Source organism: Rhagoletis zephyria, unplaced genomic scaffold, assembly GCF_001687245.7.
Source record: "Rhagoletis zephyria isolate East Lansing unplaced genomic scaffold, Rhagoletis_zephyria_1.1 Rzeph_scaffold_02244, whole genome shotgun sequence".
In the NCBI taxonomy this organism is placed as follows: domain Eukaryota; kingdom Metazoa; phylum Arthropoda; class Insecta; order Diptera; family Tephritidae; genus Rhagoletis; species Rhagoletis zephyria.
This window is the reverse complement of record NW_016159328.1, coordinates 9,287-26,470: the sequence shown is the minus strand read 5'-3', so window position 1 is coordinate 26,470 and position 17,184 is coordinate 9,287. Positions and strand designations below refer to the sequence as shown.

The following is a 17,184-nucleotide window of genomic DNA, read 5'->3' as shown; positions in this document are numbered from 1 at the left end:
ACTTCCATTTTATTCATGGGCGGCCATGCTTCTAAGGTACCTTAAAAGTCATATTTGTTTGTGCCAGCCAAATTGTAAATGTCTTTCACACAGCTTATCCCGCCTGTCACCATTTGAGTTCAGACGTTCAACACATATTAAGTTCTCCCACTTAAGGCGGCGTGCCTTAAATGAAGCTTCGCAGGTTGCAGACCCGAAGATCTCCTTGGGTCTAGCTAAAAAGTGCAATCCTAGGTATTTAGACCGTAGCCTTGCATTTGATGGGAAGCTTAAAATAAAGTTTTGAGATGACTACACCTCATCTTTATCTTAGCAGATATGGCACTGAGGATAGGGTGCGATATTCAGTCTCACCGGGTAAAAACTCATCGGAGAGTGTCCCAGAATTGAGAGAGAGAGGGCCCAAGAAGGTCTATTGATAGCCTGTGATCAGAAAAAGCGTGCAGTTGCACATGTTCTTGTTATCGCCCTGCGCTCACTGTCATGCAATACTTAATGCCAGGTGAAAAAAAAATACAAAGCCCCGGATGATAACATTCTTTTTGATGACGACCACGGCAAACGATTAAAGGACTACGATTTGAGGGCATGCACCTGGAATTTACGGACCCTTAATGGGTAAAGTGCCTCTGCTCGGCTGGTTGATGCCTTCGTAAGGAAAAAAATTTACATCACCGCCAACAAAGAAATGCGTTGGATGGGGCAAGACAAAACATTTCTGGGGCCAGCCCTTCCGTCAAGTTTCGACCTATCCGTGTATAACTTAGCCCGTGCTTCCTTCCGACTCTCATTTCCCGTCCACTAATCCCTAGGGGGTAAGTGAAAAAGTGCTCACTGGTACCAGTACTGCTCTGTGTTAATAGGAATACAGTCGGAGCTTCCAGGTATATTTGAGTGTTCAGATCCTGAGTCAATTAAACACTCCGTATTTATAAGTGTGATCACAGCCTAGACCATTAATCATCCGCTTTTCCCGGTCTCTCGATGTGATATTCCAACCACAAATCCTGTGAAAGCCCACATAACGCATGTGACAGTTTCCCCAATTCTCTTATTTAGCGTTATTTTCAAATGTTTGACCTCGTCAGTACGCAAGGGCAGCACTTTGGGACAAATTCAAGAGATCTTAATCCACTACTTACATTCTGGAGGAACTGGAAAAATTGTCTGTCAGGATATCGCTCACGCAAAAGATGTGGCATTTATGGTTAGAGGACGATTTTTAGATACCCCTTTTGATCAGGTTCAAGGTTACCTGGACTTGGTAACTAGGTAGGCGGCCAGTTTTGTGTACTAGGAAGTATATGGTCCACGATGTATCTGCCTGCAGCTCTCCGACAGAACAGGACAGGACAGGATAGGAATCTGTAATGGAAAGCCTAATATTGAGGAAAGGGCAATAAAGGCGTCGGTTTTCTTATACTGCAGCATGGGGTTTTTTTGGTATGACGTGGGGTCTCTGGCCGAAAGCAAGTGATCTGCTCGATGGAACCATACCTAAGCCTATTTTGTTCTACGGAACCTGTTGGCCAAGGTCTGATTTTCGCACAAAATATGCCCTTACGTCTCATTGTCCTCCAGAGAGAGCTGGCATTCTGAGTCTGTAGTCAGACTGATTTTATGAGTATGGAACTAATTTCATTTTGAAACGCAGCATGGAGTACTTCATAATAAGGCTCATTTGGGTGCTGGGCCATAGTGACCTTGTAAAGAATGGAACTCTTGAAATGTTATCACCGGGTATGGATCAGCTAGGGACGCCTTGGTCCTCCTTCGGTTCTCTATTGAACAGTAGGGCCTCATTTAGGCTCAGCGACCGGTGGAATAAAACTAGAACATGCGCAATTGAAAGATCCTTGATCTTTCTGGCCTGGGGTAATCAAAGGAGATTCTGCGCTTGCAAAGTCTCGAGTCTCGCTATTAGTCGGGGTTCTGTTATGCGATTGTGCGATTGGTACTCATGCGGTAACGTTAGAAATCTTCCCTAATCCCTTTTGCTTCAGCTGTCAAGAGGATGATTAGTTGGAATTTTCTCAGCACTTTCTATTAGAATGCCAAGCCTTCGCGAGGCTAGAACGGAAACATTTTGGCACGCACTTCATGATTCACCTTGAGGTGCTCTCAGGCATTGAAATGGGCATTCATAATTTCTTAATCGGCTCACGGCGTTTCGGCGACTCAATTAATGGCCTTAATGGTATCACAAACTACAATCTCTTAATTTTCCAAGTTCGCCCTTTGCTTGTTCTATAGTCTAACTTAACCTAGTCCGCTAAAGGTTTCTTCACTAAGAATAATCGGTAATAGTGGACACAGTCGAATACTCTCCGTCTAGATTTATATGTGAAAAGGCAGGGCTGAGACTGTATGTTCGTGTGTTTGTTATTGAAATGAGATTTTAATATCCCAGTCAAAAGTGCAGTACATTCAGAAGAATATTTATTATAATCGTACAAGTTTCCACAACATCACTAACAAAAAATATTTTCCTTCTCCTTCTTTACAGAAATCCACAATCAAATGTCCAAGTGGCAATTTGAAATTCACTTGCAGTTCACGCACGATACGCTTGGCTATCAAAGAGCAGCGGCATAGTCGCACAATTCAATTAAACAACAATAAAAACGAAAACTAAAAGTCAACAACAAAATGCGCTCCTCACCCTACGCCTATCACACCGCCAACGATATGAGTGAAGATGAGAGCAACAATGAAGCGCTCGACTATCGCATGGCGGCCGCCGTGAGCTCGAATCAACATCAACAGCAACAAGAAATGGAGCTAAAATTGAAAGACATACCAGAGAAATATTTGATGGTTATTGCCCATTTCCTGACTGGTGATTTCAACGACACCGAGGCGATGGACCATGTTAATGGGCCCATTTTGAAAGCGAGCATTAAATCTGTCTATTGGATATTCCTCATACAGTACGCAGCGCTGGCGTTGATCGGCATTGCCATGAACGTGGCCATTATAGCGTATGTGATGTACCATCGCCTCTACAAAGATGTGACGCACGCGTTCATTGTTAATTTGGCATTGTGCCACTTTGTGCAGTGTGCGCTGGTCTTGCCCATAACGCTGATGGTGATGCTCATACAGAATTGGATTTTCGGCCAATTTTTATGCTTCTTTCTGCCGATGCTGCAGGTGAGTGTTGAGAAGAGAGCGCGTAGTGTGAAGAAGGTGGCGAGATGAAGAGGGTCTTAATAAAAATTCAGTACAGAATGTGTGAGATATGAAAGCTAGTTACTTTTGGTAGAGCTGAGTTGGTTAATAAAAGCTGATAGGTTTTCAATACGTGGCACTCAATCAAGCGGTTTTAAATTATTTTGATTTTTCATTTGATTACACTTAGTAGGTTGTTGTCAAAATTGTAGCATTTTAAACCTTTTTACTCTTCATTTGCTACTCATTTTGATTTGTTTTGGTATCATAGCAAGGAAGACATTTCAGTTGGTATGGGTCAGCTCTCGCCAATCTCTTTAACCCTAAGAATAGTATCAAGATTTGTAGACAATTTCAAATTCAAGCCTTTGAATTGAGTATGCAAAACAAAATTAGCTTGTGTCGTTTCGTTGAAAGAGCTGGCCCTCCGCCACAGTGGGTATCACAATATAGCTTGAATAAAACCCCGGGTTGGCTTGACTCCTGACTTTTGAGCTGAAAAAGAGCCGACCATAGAGCTTAATTCAATTCCGCCTTCCAATGATTTATCTGACGGTAGTACCAGAGAAACCTATACTTTTTAAGTTGGTTTAGGTCTCCTACTGAAAACCTTCATAGCTATAGGACGACGATAACCCGTGCCGATTTCAAGTTCAAACTTTGGGTAAGAGTTTATATTAGGATAGCCATCTCGGCTCAATTATAGGAAACATTCCGACAGAAAGCCCATCTATGGGCTATGGTGTAGCAAACTCAGACAGGTGCTCTTCTTAACTAGAAGGCATTGGAGAAGATGCCAAAAAACAGAAAATCTGGACAGAGATTATCAAATATCCAGAATTATAAAATTGCACGTGAACTTTGGCCTTACTTTAGTAGAACAAGACTTGTGCATCTCGTAAATAGGCCAATGGTAGATTTGTGTAGGGTTGTAGCAACTATCACCAGTCTTAGTATTTATTTATTTTAAAATATAACTTTCCTGCAATAGGATCTGCCGCAGTTTCTGCTTAAATGGCAGCGAGGAAGCATTATTTCATTTTTAATTCAAAATAGGTCGGCTAAATTGCATGAACAATGTACAAGTTCACGAGAATGCTACGGTAGAAAAAAATATCAATGTCCCCGAGAAAAGTAACAAGAAAGAACTCTTATGCGCTAACTTAATCTCAAGTGGCAAATCGGTAAGCATTCTAATGAACCAGTCAACCTTATCGTACGACAATAATTCCACAGAATGAAAAACTTGAAATATTGGCGGTAAAACAGATCAGTTGTAGTCAATCGACACTTATGGTTTTGTAGCTAATTCGACCAGCAGCGACCTCTTCCTAGTCAGCAACGGAAGCAATAAACCATATCCGTGAACAGCGGATCCAATACCCGTATGACTACTTGTGGATACAAACGAAAATTTAAGTCTCAATACACGCCCCTAAAGTCACCCACCAAGAACGTAGTACCGCTCGTCGTCTGGCCAAACCACCGATTGGGAAACATCAAGTATCAGAGTAGCATTTCGTGAAGTTGCAAGGAAACATTCGGTAAACGATATAAATAATTCTGAATTTCGACATCGAGTCGTACGAAAAATACGCGAAGCTCTTCAAGGCTATGACCGATGAAATAGCCGAAGTCTATTTAGGAGTTCGTCTGAAAGTTATTGAAGTCGGAGAAATCCCATAGCGATCTAGAGCGTTTGCTTCGGCATACTCGTTTTTCTACAACGAACACTTTGTAGCGAAGAATGATAAGTTCGTGGTTCATAAAGCCGGCTCTGCAACCAAGTAAACTTAGCTGAAACCGGAAAGACTAAAGATCCACACAGCGACCAAATCAAGTTAAGGTTATCTTCAAAGGCGTAAACATGTCAAATTCTTCATAAAGCTTTGAGCGCTGGAAGTATAGCTACTGCTTATCCGGTGCAACAGGAACTAAGTATGTGGGTTCGATGTAGGGAGCTGAAGACAGGAGGCCAAAGTATGTGAGTATAATGAGCTGCTGGTTGCCAAGAATAATGCAAGAAAATTACATGCAAATGTGCCGTGATTTACGGAAGGTTTTGAGACCGTGACAAGTTCCTTGCAGAATAAGAGTGGCACACCGAAAACATTTCTGTCGGCTGAAGTTTAGATGGGATCTGTCCAACTAAAAAGAAAGACGGTATATAAGGTTTTGCCAAGCATGAAAGGTGTTCACAGTATGCTAAAGCTAAGACAAGTCCCACGAGAAGAGGATATAAATTCATCATCTCTTTTTCGATTTTAGAACCCCTTTCGACGTCACGAAACCGAGAGTTGATTCCAATCGATAACAGAACCTTATGAAATACCTTTTATAAGAGCGTACAGATGCTGTCATGTGTCGATGACATCGACTTCGTCATCCCCAACAACCGCTCCTAGTTGGATACGAAAGCAAATCGAGTTGTACCGGAAGTGAAGAGGAACATGGTGATATATCTCCTGCGATAAAGCAAGCAGTCTGCGCATTCGAGCCTTGGCACTGCAGCGACTGTTGAAAACATCCGATTGAGCGGCACTTGGATTGTTCGAAAGAAAAATTCTGCAGAAGATTTACTGGCCCTGGTGAGTTGACAACGGCCTTGAAATTATTCAACGCAGTTCCCCGTAGCAGGGAAGCTGGAAGACATATCCACGTGGTTACCCATATCAATAAGCACACCACCCTTATGTGTAAATAAAATATTATAAAATACTACTTTCCAAAAGAAGGTCAAAGAATTTAGCCACTCTATTTTCAGTGTTTTTATTGAGATTAACTACCATCAAATTGATAACAAATCGAATTTATAAAAAAAAAGGTCGAAAAATTCGATTTACCTCAATTGGATGACAGAGAAGCAAATCTCGTTTGTTATATGAGCCATCTAAGAATAGTCGTCGTTTAGTGCGGATGACGTACATACAGTGACTCAAGCAAGTGTTCACAATTTTTTTCTATACTGTGGAGGGAAGCGGGGCTTGCCCCAAGACAGGTAAGAGCAACACAGTTTTACCAAAAGGAATAGAGGCCCATAAGTTTAACCTCATTCCTCCCAAAAACGCTGAACAAAATTCGTGACATTCACATCAGGGTCAACTATGTCGCCAGGCATTTTGGCCAAGGTGCGACATGCGTACACTAAAGGCAAGTCCACAGATACAGCGCTACACTCGTTAGTACAACACTTTGAGAAGGCTCTAGAATACAAGGAATATGCTTTAATGATCAAACATTTACTAAAGCAATTTGAGAGGAAGGCACCCCGAGCACATTACCCTACTACGGCTAACACGGAAGTACCTAAACATTATCAGTAACGTAGGCGACAACTCCCTGAAATTCATTGACCAGTGGGCATCTCGTGTGGGGCTAGGGGTTCGCACAGACCTTTTACCGGACCTGATACTCTTCAGAAGAAAATATAAGGTCCAGTGTGGAGATTCCCGAGGCTGGGTGTACCATAGAGTGGCCAATTAAAGACCACAGAAATTATCTGGATTGTAAGCTTATCTGGAAGTCCAATGTTGAGGAAGCAGCGAACGAGTTTTGGAGTTCACTTGGGGTCTGTCTGCTATCCTGATGCATTGATGCTAATAAGCAATAGTCAGACCGAGACTCAGGCCAAGACTTCTCTATGGCGCCTTGTTTTGGTGGCATGCCGCAGAAAAATCTTCACGCATTGGCTGCTCTAGAAGGAATTTTAAATTCACCGCCCATTAACCTCATCCTGGAAAATTGTGGAGAATTCAATTACAGAGCTTCTGGGTGCAGCACAATTACGGTGAAAGGCATAGTTTATACATTGCACTTTGCTTTCATTGGTAATGAAAATTTCGCACAACGATTTAGGAGGAGGGACGGCGCAAGGGAACGAAACAGATCCCTATACATTTGCACCGACGGCACTAAAATGGTAAAGGGAGTGGGTGCTCGAGTACCTGGACAGGTAGCATATTTCAAGCAGAGGTTTTCTCTATGAAGATAGCGGCAGAGCTAGTCTACGCCGCAATGACAATCAACTCAAAAAGTAAACTTGTACGTAGACGATCAGGGGACAGTTAAGGCAGTTAGCGAGAAGCCATTGACAGGCTGGTCGCAAACAAAAGACTGCATATCTATCGGGTGTCCGGCCAGAAAGGAGTAGCGGGTAATGAAATAGCAAATGAGACTACCAACGGTGATGCCAGTCTGTCACTCGTACAGACAAACTACTTTCCTAGACCATTCCAAGACTTGTTTAACGTAAAACTCGACAGCATGACTAGACAGTTTGGCAGTTTAAGCAGCTATGAATTCGCTTTGATTTTTAATAAATTTTTTGCCACTGATCTTTTGCGGTTGTTTATATAACACCGTGCGTCCTTTTTACATAAAAAAAAACAATACATACAAATATATTCGCGAAATCATAGGTCAAATATAGTTTTTATTTCTAACGTCAGGATTTTTTTGGAAGCACTTTGAAATGTGAAAAATATGATCACTTCAAAAAATTATTATAAAAATTTTTGTAAATTGAAGCAGATTAAATTGTTTGGTGCATAAGGATGAGGAGGTACAAAAATATCCTTTTAAAATTTTATCCTCGAAATTTCGCAAGACTTGGTTTAGAAAATATTATATATTAACGACTAATAAAAATACACCCAAACCACGATTTCGAAATTCATCCTACTAAATATATAAGTCTAAAAACTTAAAATTAATTAAAAGGGAATATTCGTCTTTGTAAAAAAAATATATATTATTTTTTAGTTCTACAGAATATTCTCTTTCATTTGGTACCAATATTCTTATTCTACACTGCACTGAGTTTTTAAAAAAATTGTTGGAATTAATCATACCTTTGAAACTAAAAAGTCCTTTAAAAAAATCCTGACGTCAGAGAGAAAAATTAGAAACGCAGTTTTTTTTTTATATTTGTCCCATAGTTTTGTGAGTATACACATTGACTTTTTCGTGTGTTTAGATTTTTTTTGACGCTCCGCGTTGATTTTTTGAAATTTTTAAGAGATTCGCATTTAAATAGAAATAGTGCAAAAGACGTTCAGCAAAAAAAAGACACATACCCAAAAATTTTCTAAAAATTCATATTAAAAAGTTAGAAATTTGGATGTAGGGTATTTTTATTTTACTTCATTCCAAATTTTGTATAAATTTTAAAAATTTAATTTATATGGGTTTTCTTAAAGCACAAACAATATTTTTAGTAAAAAATAGCGGAGAAAATCAACATCCGCGCTACTGTTTGAGTCACTGTAAATGACACAAACATAATAAATGTTACGTATACGCTATGTTTGGCTCTCATTTCGTACATCCTGGCATATGAAATAGTAAAGTGCGTATATTATATTTGACAGCTGGTAGAACTTTGCCATTTCCTATTTTCGCTGATTTTTCATTTTTATTATTGAGACACTTCAGTGACACTTTTATGTGGTACTTAGACGCAACCAGATTACTCACATACCACCATAAACTCAAGTGAGGTGCCTACAATGGGAATAAGTGGATCTTTTTTGCTGCCGCATAAAATTGAGTTATATCCCTGAGTATTAAACTGGTGTTTTGAAATAAAATTCCATTCTCACGCCATCTATGTACCTTCATTTGGTTTCCCCACTGTTACAGTCACATTGTACTAGTATGAATGACCGACCCACAGCCAACATGGCTGGCAGGCAGGCTTGTCAACAGATTTTCATGAAGTTTTTTTTTGTTCCTTTGTTGTTTAATATAGCATATTGTTAGCATACTGTCAAATACATACAAAAAATTGGAAACATTAAATTTATTAAAACTCGGTTTTGCTTTCGCTACTTTTACTTACAGTTGCCATCACTGCCCCCGTCCACATTGGTTGCCATGACACTCGCAAGCACCTCACCTTCATCGATGCTATTCATTAACGATAATTGCTTTCATTTTCTGCACATTTTGTTGTGAGAGTAGCGTTTGTGTTGTTGGAATGGCAAATGATATCGTAAATTAATACACTTTCTTTGTTATGAATTGCGTGCGCGCACCCTCCTCTATAATTAAAATTGATCACAAATTTTAATTTTGATTTTGTTCTTCAGACGCACAGTGTGGCCGAATCCCAAAAGTGCGGCCGTAATTCGAGAAAATAAATGTTCTAGATAGGCCTTTTTTGACATTGAGTTGGCTTAAGGGATCACCTAGGAAGCGAAAACTGTTCACTGTAACGACCCGTACCCTAAGTCCTCTCTTTATATTTATTTGTAGTGTGACCGAAAAGTTATTAACGTATGAAAGTAGTTAGATAATAGAAAATCTAACAAAACCAAATGGTTTAGTAAAATACGTAAAAAAATATTTAAGAAATAAAAATTTAAAGGTATTTTTTTCGTTTAATTTTAAACAAAATTTGAGTTAAGAGCACGCTGTCGGATGCTGCCTATAAACCTATTGGATTTTACGTAGAAAAGTATGAGCTACAGAATAAAAGAAAACTCAGGTGCTCATTTCTGCTCCTTATATTTTTTGTTTATGTTTTTAACACGCTTATACAAATAAGTTTCACCTGTATGTAAAAATGTCCAGCTTTTTAATTAGATTTCACAGAAAGATTTTGAGTATGCAGTTTCGTGGCACATTTAATTTAAGTGCAAAAAGTGTAAGTTTGAAGAAGGTGGGACTTATGTTTGGTTTTTGGCAATTTTTTTTTGTTGAAGATGTTGCTCATTTTCTTCATATCATCGAATATACTACATATGGAGAAAATGACTAGCACCGTCAACAAAAAAAATTTTCAAAAATCAACGGTAAGTCCCACCTGCTTCAAACTTGGACTTTGTTAAACTAAAATTGAATGGGATATAAAACTGCATACTCAAAATCTTCTGAAGAAATCGAATTAAAAAGCTCCAAATTTACTAGACGCCATACTGATCCGCCTTTTTGAATTTTGCAATTCTGACAGCGGATTATTAATTAGTGACCCCGAAAACCCTCTAGTGCGAAATTTCGATTCATTATATCAAAGCTTTGAATTTTGGCCACACTTTTGGATTTTGGCCGCTCTGTGAGACGCCACGACCCAGTTAGTATGTGGAATCGCTCGCTGATTCCGATGGATACGTTTTCAGTTATTTGCAATTCACCGTTATTCAGCTTAAAAAAGAAGTGGTTCCACTTAATCGGGTATACATATATGCCACATACACCTGAGTAGATAGAGTGTTTACATCCAAAACAAGAGGTGTCAGAAATGATTAACTAATTTCTCAGAAAATATCAGGGCTATCAAAAAGTGATGTATATACGGTTTATGAAGAATTTAATTTGCTTTAATTTTCCGTATCTCGTATTACGATTATTCAATTGGTTAATAAAATATACGTGATTTAGTGAAACCACTATTAAAGCTGAATAACGGTATATCTCGAAAAACTATCCACAGAAAAAAAATTATCTCGATTTTCGGAATTACCCAGAAATTCTACATAGGAATTGGCTAGTAGCATCCATTGAACATTTTTTCTGTAAAGCAGTGTTGTTACCATAATGATTATGCGTCTTTGCCAATGGCAGTGAAATTTAATAACAAACTGCTCTTCTGTTTTTGTAATTTTTCCGGTTTAATGGAGTGAAAACTTTTGCCATCCTATTGAAATGGTAAATAATGCAAAATATGGCGTTTTGCTGAACACGCCATTATTCAGCCAACCGATTGCCATTTTAATCACTTTACTCCATCAGCTTTTGTTGCTATTGACAACACATTGAATGTAGAGTGTGGGGGCAACGCTTCATTTCCTGAAATTCGTTATTATCTACAGTCATCGTTGAGCCATATTGCTGTCATCATTTTACAAAGTTGGTGTAGGCTAGAAAGCTTTGCGCTTTGTAGCTACAACTTTTCGTTTGCAGTTTGTGTGTGCGATTTCGAGAACACATGTAGATGAAAATTAAAAAATTAACAAAAAATTATTCTTACACATAGTAGCAGGGAGATGGCCACTTATGGAGATGTTTTGTTGCTAAAAACTTTCAATCAGTTGGTATTCTATATCAAAGAAAGGCAACTAAAGTTGCTGCAAACTTTGGCCATTGCTTTGAAAGTGGAATTCTCACAGCACCCACAGGAGCTTTTAGATTTATTTACTTTATCAGTTATCTAAGCTGATGTTTTTGCAAAAAAGTTAACGCGCATTTGACCGGAAGTTAATGAAGAACAAAAAAATTTTACAAGAATACAAATAATATAAGGGATGTTTGAATTGAAACCTACGTTATAGCTTTAACTTATGTACTTATACAGACACGCTAAGTATAGTAGATAAAACAAAGTTTTCTTCTTATAACGAAATTAAAATTCGAATTTCATTTAAGGAAGTGAGCTAATGAGAAGTGCATTTGAATATTTATGAATTTACGATAGGTAGAAAAACAAAGTTATCAAAGTATCGATAGAAAAAGAAATCGCCAAACTTTTTGAATGCATAACTGTATCTTCTATTTGTGTACATATGTATTTGAATCAATAAATATTGACGATGATGTGGCCAAAATGTTGCGCATTAAATTTACGGCAACCGCCACACCGTGCCGCATAATCGAAATAAGAGCTAGTTAAAACAATTATGGAGTTCCCCTAAAAAGAAAAAAATTGCAGATGAAATTTTTGAATTTTTCACTATTTTTACATTTTATTTCTAGAATTGTTTAAGGTATGCAGTTTATAGCATATCAATTTCTAGTATAATAATATGCAAGTTTCAAGTGAAAAAAATTTTTTTTTTGCTGATATATCGAGCACATTTCTGCCTTTGATAATTTGAATAAAAAAAATCCTTAAATTTTTACATTTATGTANAATTTCTAGTATAATAATATGCAAGTTTCAAGTGAAAAAAATTTTTTTTTGCTGATATATCGAGCACATTTCTGTCTTTGATAATTTGAATAAAAAAAATTCTTAAATTTTTACATTTATGTGCATATAAATTTGAACGATTTGCTAACTAATAAGTTAATATTTGTTCACTAATTAATTTAGTTATTCCTAATCCTATGTAGGGTAGCCAGCTGAAAAGGCTGTATTCGTAATCGAAGTGCAGTTGCAAAAATAGTCGATTCCAGTCGCGTCCCTTCCAGTAAGAACAAAAATGTTTCAAACAATCTGGCGACTAGTGGTATCAGGGCAGTAAATTTGAAGGAAACACTGCAATGGTTGCCGCCTTAAAAACTAATCAACAATTTGGGTAGGAACTAGGCACTAATCTACGAAAAAAATAAAAACTTAAAAACAATCCATCATACAAAGTTTGCGTAAAAATTCCTTTTTTTATTTTTCTCTGTGTTATCGCCTCATTCTCTTTGGGGTAATTTTTTTAACTATTGTTGCTAATTTTTTAAGTGCCAATTTAATTTTAAATCAATTAATATTTTTTTTTTCAATTATTCAAAATTATTTAAAATTTAAAAGTATTCGTGCCATATTTACGGTAGTGTAAGATAAATTTTAATTTATTCGTCAATGGTGGAAATCTCGAAAAAAACTTTAGTTTATACATACTAGGAAGTAATTCAAGCAACAGAAAGCTTGTCTAAAAAGCTGTAATTTACAGTTAAAGCTGTGAATCTGGAAACATTGGTCCTGCAAGAGATCCATTGAATGCAGGAATATTTTGGGATAATGAGTACATTCACACAAAATTAGATCTTTGTGGCCATACCCAGGCGAATGCTTACTTATTGCAGTAACGTCGCACACACATACATACAGACATACACCCAAGCATAGCATATATCAGCTATTTTTAATTGCGGCTAAAAACTTTAGCCATTAAAATCTGCAACCGAGACTCGCTTGTGTGGCAGATATTGAAAAGTTTGCGCCTTGAAGGCAATTATAAACAGGAAGTTGAACAAATTTACTGACATGGCAACACATGAGAGGCTGTTTATGGAGTGCGATAAACATATGTATGTATATAATACACTTGTATGTACACGAGTAAAATCAAATACACATAAAAATACTATGTAAAATGCTAATTTTTGTGCAGATACTCGTATTCATAAGGTTTCAAATGTTGGTTAGAAAGTTACTATGGGCAACTAGAAATATCAAATAAATTTAATTGAAAAGTTTTCATAATGATAATTGAGATAAATTTAGCTTGATTACAAAATAGAAAAGTGCGAGTGATAATTATAAACTTTTATTCGTGTACGCCCATTTGTTTTTACGGCTATTCCAAATAAAACGTAATTAGTTTTTTCCGGGATAGCCTTCGATTTGGTTAAAATTTTGCGCACAGCCTAATTTCATACTAGCACAGAAATGGGCAAATTTTTAAAATTATTATTTTTTTAATTATTAAGGTTTTAAGTAAGATCGAAGTTTGATTTATTACCTTTCCAAAGTCACCTGAATTTATTGGAGTTAGAGCAAAAAATAGTGAATTTATAAAAAATTTTGTTCATCCAACATTACAGTTTTATTGATATTTACCACGCCCATAATTTGTAAGAATTTTTTTTAGTCTATTTCTGACAGTTTTAGTATGAAATTAGGCTGTGCGCAAAATTTAAGCCAAATCGAAGGCTATCATCCAGAAAATCGCTACCTTTTCTTACATTTAATATGGAATTGCCGTAAACATAAATAAATCGTTTTTATTTAATACAAAATTTACATTTTCTTTTTCTCTCTCCTTCCATAGGATATACCGCTGCATGTGGCCATGATATCGCACATTCTCATCGCTTGGGACCGCATGCGTTGGCTGAGTGATCCATTACAGGGCCGGCTGCCTGCATTTGTTTGTTGCTGTGCAACTTGGCTGACTGGCATGGTGATTGCGTTGCCTTATCCCATCTATACAATCTATGTGGAATTGGGGGTAGGTATACAAGATGACTCTTGTTTCCACTTATTAACTTGTTTTGCTATTTATATGTATTCAATTGGAAATATTTGGTGACTTGTGTTATGAAAAGAAATGGAAAGTGGGAGGTGAGGAAAATAAAGACTTAGTAAAAGTTGTAATGTGATAACCAAAATAATAGTTGAAAAGTTTTGCACTTTTTTTTTGTGTGCGCGCAGTTAAGCAATAAATGCGTAGGTATATAGTCTGCTTATTGGAACAAGTGCTGAAAATATTGCGGTTACAAAGCGCCAGAGTATCGATGATGGCGTGATTTTCGATGTAATTTTTTGATATATGTATGTACATACATACATATCTATACAGTATTGTGTCTTATGGAAAAACCACAGAGGTTCTAAACCATTGGAAATGTGAAGCTTTTTAATTTATTTAAATTATTAAAAATTATTAAAAGATTTGGAAAATAGCGATGAAAGCGTATTCAAAAGTAAACAAAGTCTGCTACCTACATTTCAGTTTCAATGTTGCGTATACGCCATGCCGATACCAGATTATTTCATAGTAAAATTAAAATGATTTTTTTTCTTTTTTTGTTAAAAATATTTACGATATGATCATTAGAGAGCTGAAGTTTTAATGGAAAAAGGTTTGCTTTTCCTTTTCAAAGACTCTTGTTGCTTAATTAAATAATTCAATAATTTCCTATTAAAAGATTATATTTTTATAGGCGGACAAAAGCATTAAGTGCTGAAATGGCTGTAAGAAATATAGCGAGATGTATTATTTTTATTACTATAATATTATTAATTTTACTCAGCAGTTTCTGAATTTAAGTATTTATTGTTTTTCAATGTTTGTCAAGTTTTTTCAGTCTTTAGATTCATTTTATAATAAAAAGATCCCAAACTGTTAAGCTACGATTTTATTATTTAACTGGCGCAGTCAAAGAAAGGAAACCCGAACAGAGGAATACGTTTAAAGGACAATTAAAAAAAAGAGAATATTTTAGATACAAATTTTTGCAAAAAAAATATATATATAACAAAGAAAAATAAAGATCCGTGTAATTTATGGATATATATACATAATATGTATAAAGGCTATGTAATTAAATATTTCAATATGGTCACAAAAAGTTAACTCCAATACATAAAAGCAATAAAATAGAGGATAACATATTAGAAAGTGGGGTATTCAATTCATCGATAATGGCACAATCAGGAACTTCTAATGAGAATACAATGCCGACATTCCAGCTTTCAATGAATGATCTTATGAAGGATGCACACAGAGTTCATGAGTTCAAAGGTGATGGTACATATGCTCTCTCTGCATTTTTAAGAGAAGTAGATGTTATATTGTCGATGCTGCATATAAATCCGACTGCATGTGAATACATTTTCCGAAGAGTCATTCTTAATAAAATACAAGGTAAAGCGTTACATACTATTAGAACATTACCAGCAGATGCCAATTGGACTACAATTAAGGCAATCCTTATTCAAAATTTTGGCAGAAAGGAGTCATATCACCAACTTTATCAAGAGGCATTTGCAGCTCGTAATATTAATATAAAAAATTATTATACATTTTTATTAGACACCTTATCAAAACTAAATGAAAAATTTGAATATGATAGTAGCGAACCATTAGAATTTAGCCCTATATATACTGAAAAAACTATTTTACGAACATTTTTAAATAATATTGATGCCAATTTAGCTTCTGTTGTAATTAACAGAAATGTGACTACATTGAGAGAAGCTTTTAGTTTATTACAAGGTGAAGGCCTGATTCGTAATAATGGTAAAATTGGTAATGGAATGAATAAAGAAGATAACTATAACTATATAAAACATAATAAATATTCGCATGTAAATTGTAATAACAAATATAATTCTAATGAACCAGTTTTTCAAAATAACAAATACCAACAAAATTTTAACAGGCAGCAACCAAATTTAAACTTAAATAATCAAAATTTCCAAAAATATTATAATTCTAATCAAAATAGTAATTACTGGCCAAGACAGAATATTAATAATTCACGTCAATTTACGTCTCAAAATTTTAATCAATATCAACATAACAATAGTACGAACTTCAGAAGAAGTGTAGTGGAGCCAATGGATACAGATTATGTGCAAGTGGACGAAGTAAACAGAAATGAGGTATCAAATTTTCATGCAATGGCCTCAAGGGAACATTACCAATAATAGAATTAACTCTAGGAGATGACAAAATTTTATGTTTGATTGATACTGGCTCATCCACTCCACTTTTAAATAAAAATTTGTTACCGTTTTATAAAAGAAAAACCAATTAGCGTAGAATCGGGAAATTGTAATAAGAACAATGTACATATAAATATCATCAATGAAAAAAGAAGATATTTAAACAAAAGAAATTTGAATTGAGAAAATTATACAGAATATAGAAAAGAAGGCTATATCAAAAATTATAAAAATGTTCGACATAAAGAGCAATCAAAATGTATAAAAGGTGATTTGCAAGATGTACATATTAAAAATATTAAAAGGAAAAATAAGTATGCTGATAAATTTAATATCCAAGACATTAATTTAGCATAAACATTATATACATTATCATTGGTTAAAATATTTAATTGCTGTTAAAATACACAATTTATTATGGATTTAATCGTATCACTAAATTTTGTTTTTGGTTTAACTTGGCATATCATCAATTTTAACGAGGGGGAAGTTATGTTACTGTTTATTTTTATTACTATAATATTATTAATTTTACTCAGCAGTTTCTGAATTTAAGTATTTATTGTTTTTCAATGTTTGTCAAGTTTTTTCAGTCTTTAGATTCATTTTATAATAAAAAGATCCCAAACTGTTAAGCTACGATTTTATTATTTAACTCGCGCGCCATGTAAATAAACCTATACACCTAAATTTTTATATTCACTTTCCAAACACAAAGCCGAAGGGTTTTTCATTTAAAGATCGATGTCCTGCTTATAAATTACCAAAAATTATCAAAATTTAATTTAATAAAATATTTAGTTCTATTTCTTATATAACCACAAATGTATGCTGAGTTTTTGTGGACCAAAAATGTATGTCAAGTCCTTAGTTTACTCAAATTTCTTTTCCAGTTTTTAGTTTTACCA

The 17,184-nt window shown here is 35.6% G+C and overlaps 1 protein-coding gene across 1 annotated transcript in view; it reads left to right on the top strand.

The window, feature by feature from the left end:
- LOC108366373 (gastrin/cholecystokinin type B receptor-like) overlaps positions 1-14,054 on the top strand; it is a gene marked incomplete at its 3' end in the record, with an annotated part of 58,794 nt that extends 44,740 nt beyond the window's left edge. The window contains exons 2-3 of the mRNA XM_017620778.1: positions 2,507-3,153; positions 13,875-14,054. Of these exons, the coding sequence (XP_017476267.1) occupies positions 2,650-3,153; positions 13,875-14,054 (684 nt within the window). The remainder of the gene's footprint in view (positions 1-2,506; positions 3,154-13,874) is intronic.
- Between the last annotated feature and the right edge of the window lie 3,130 nt (positions 14,055-17,184).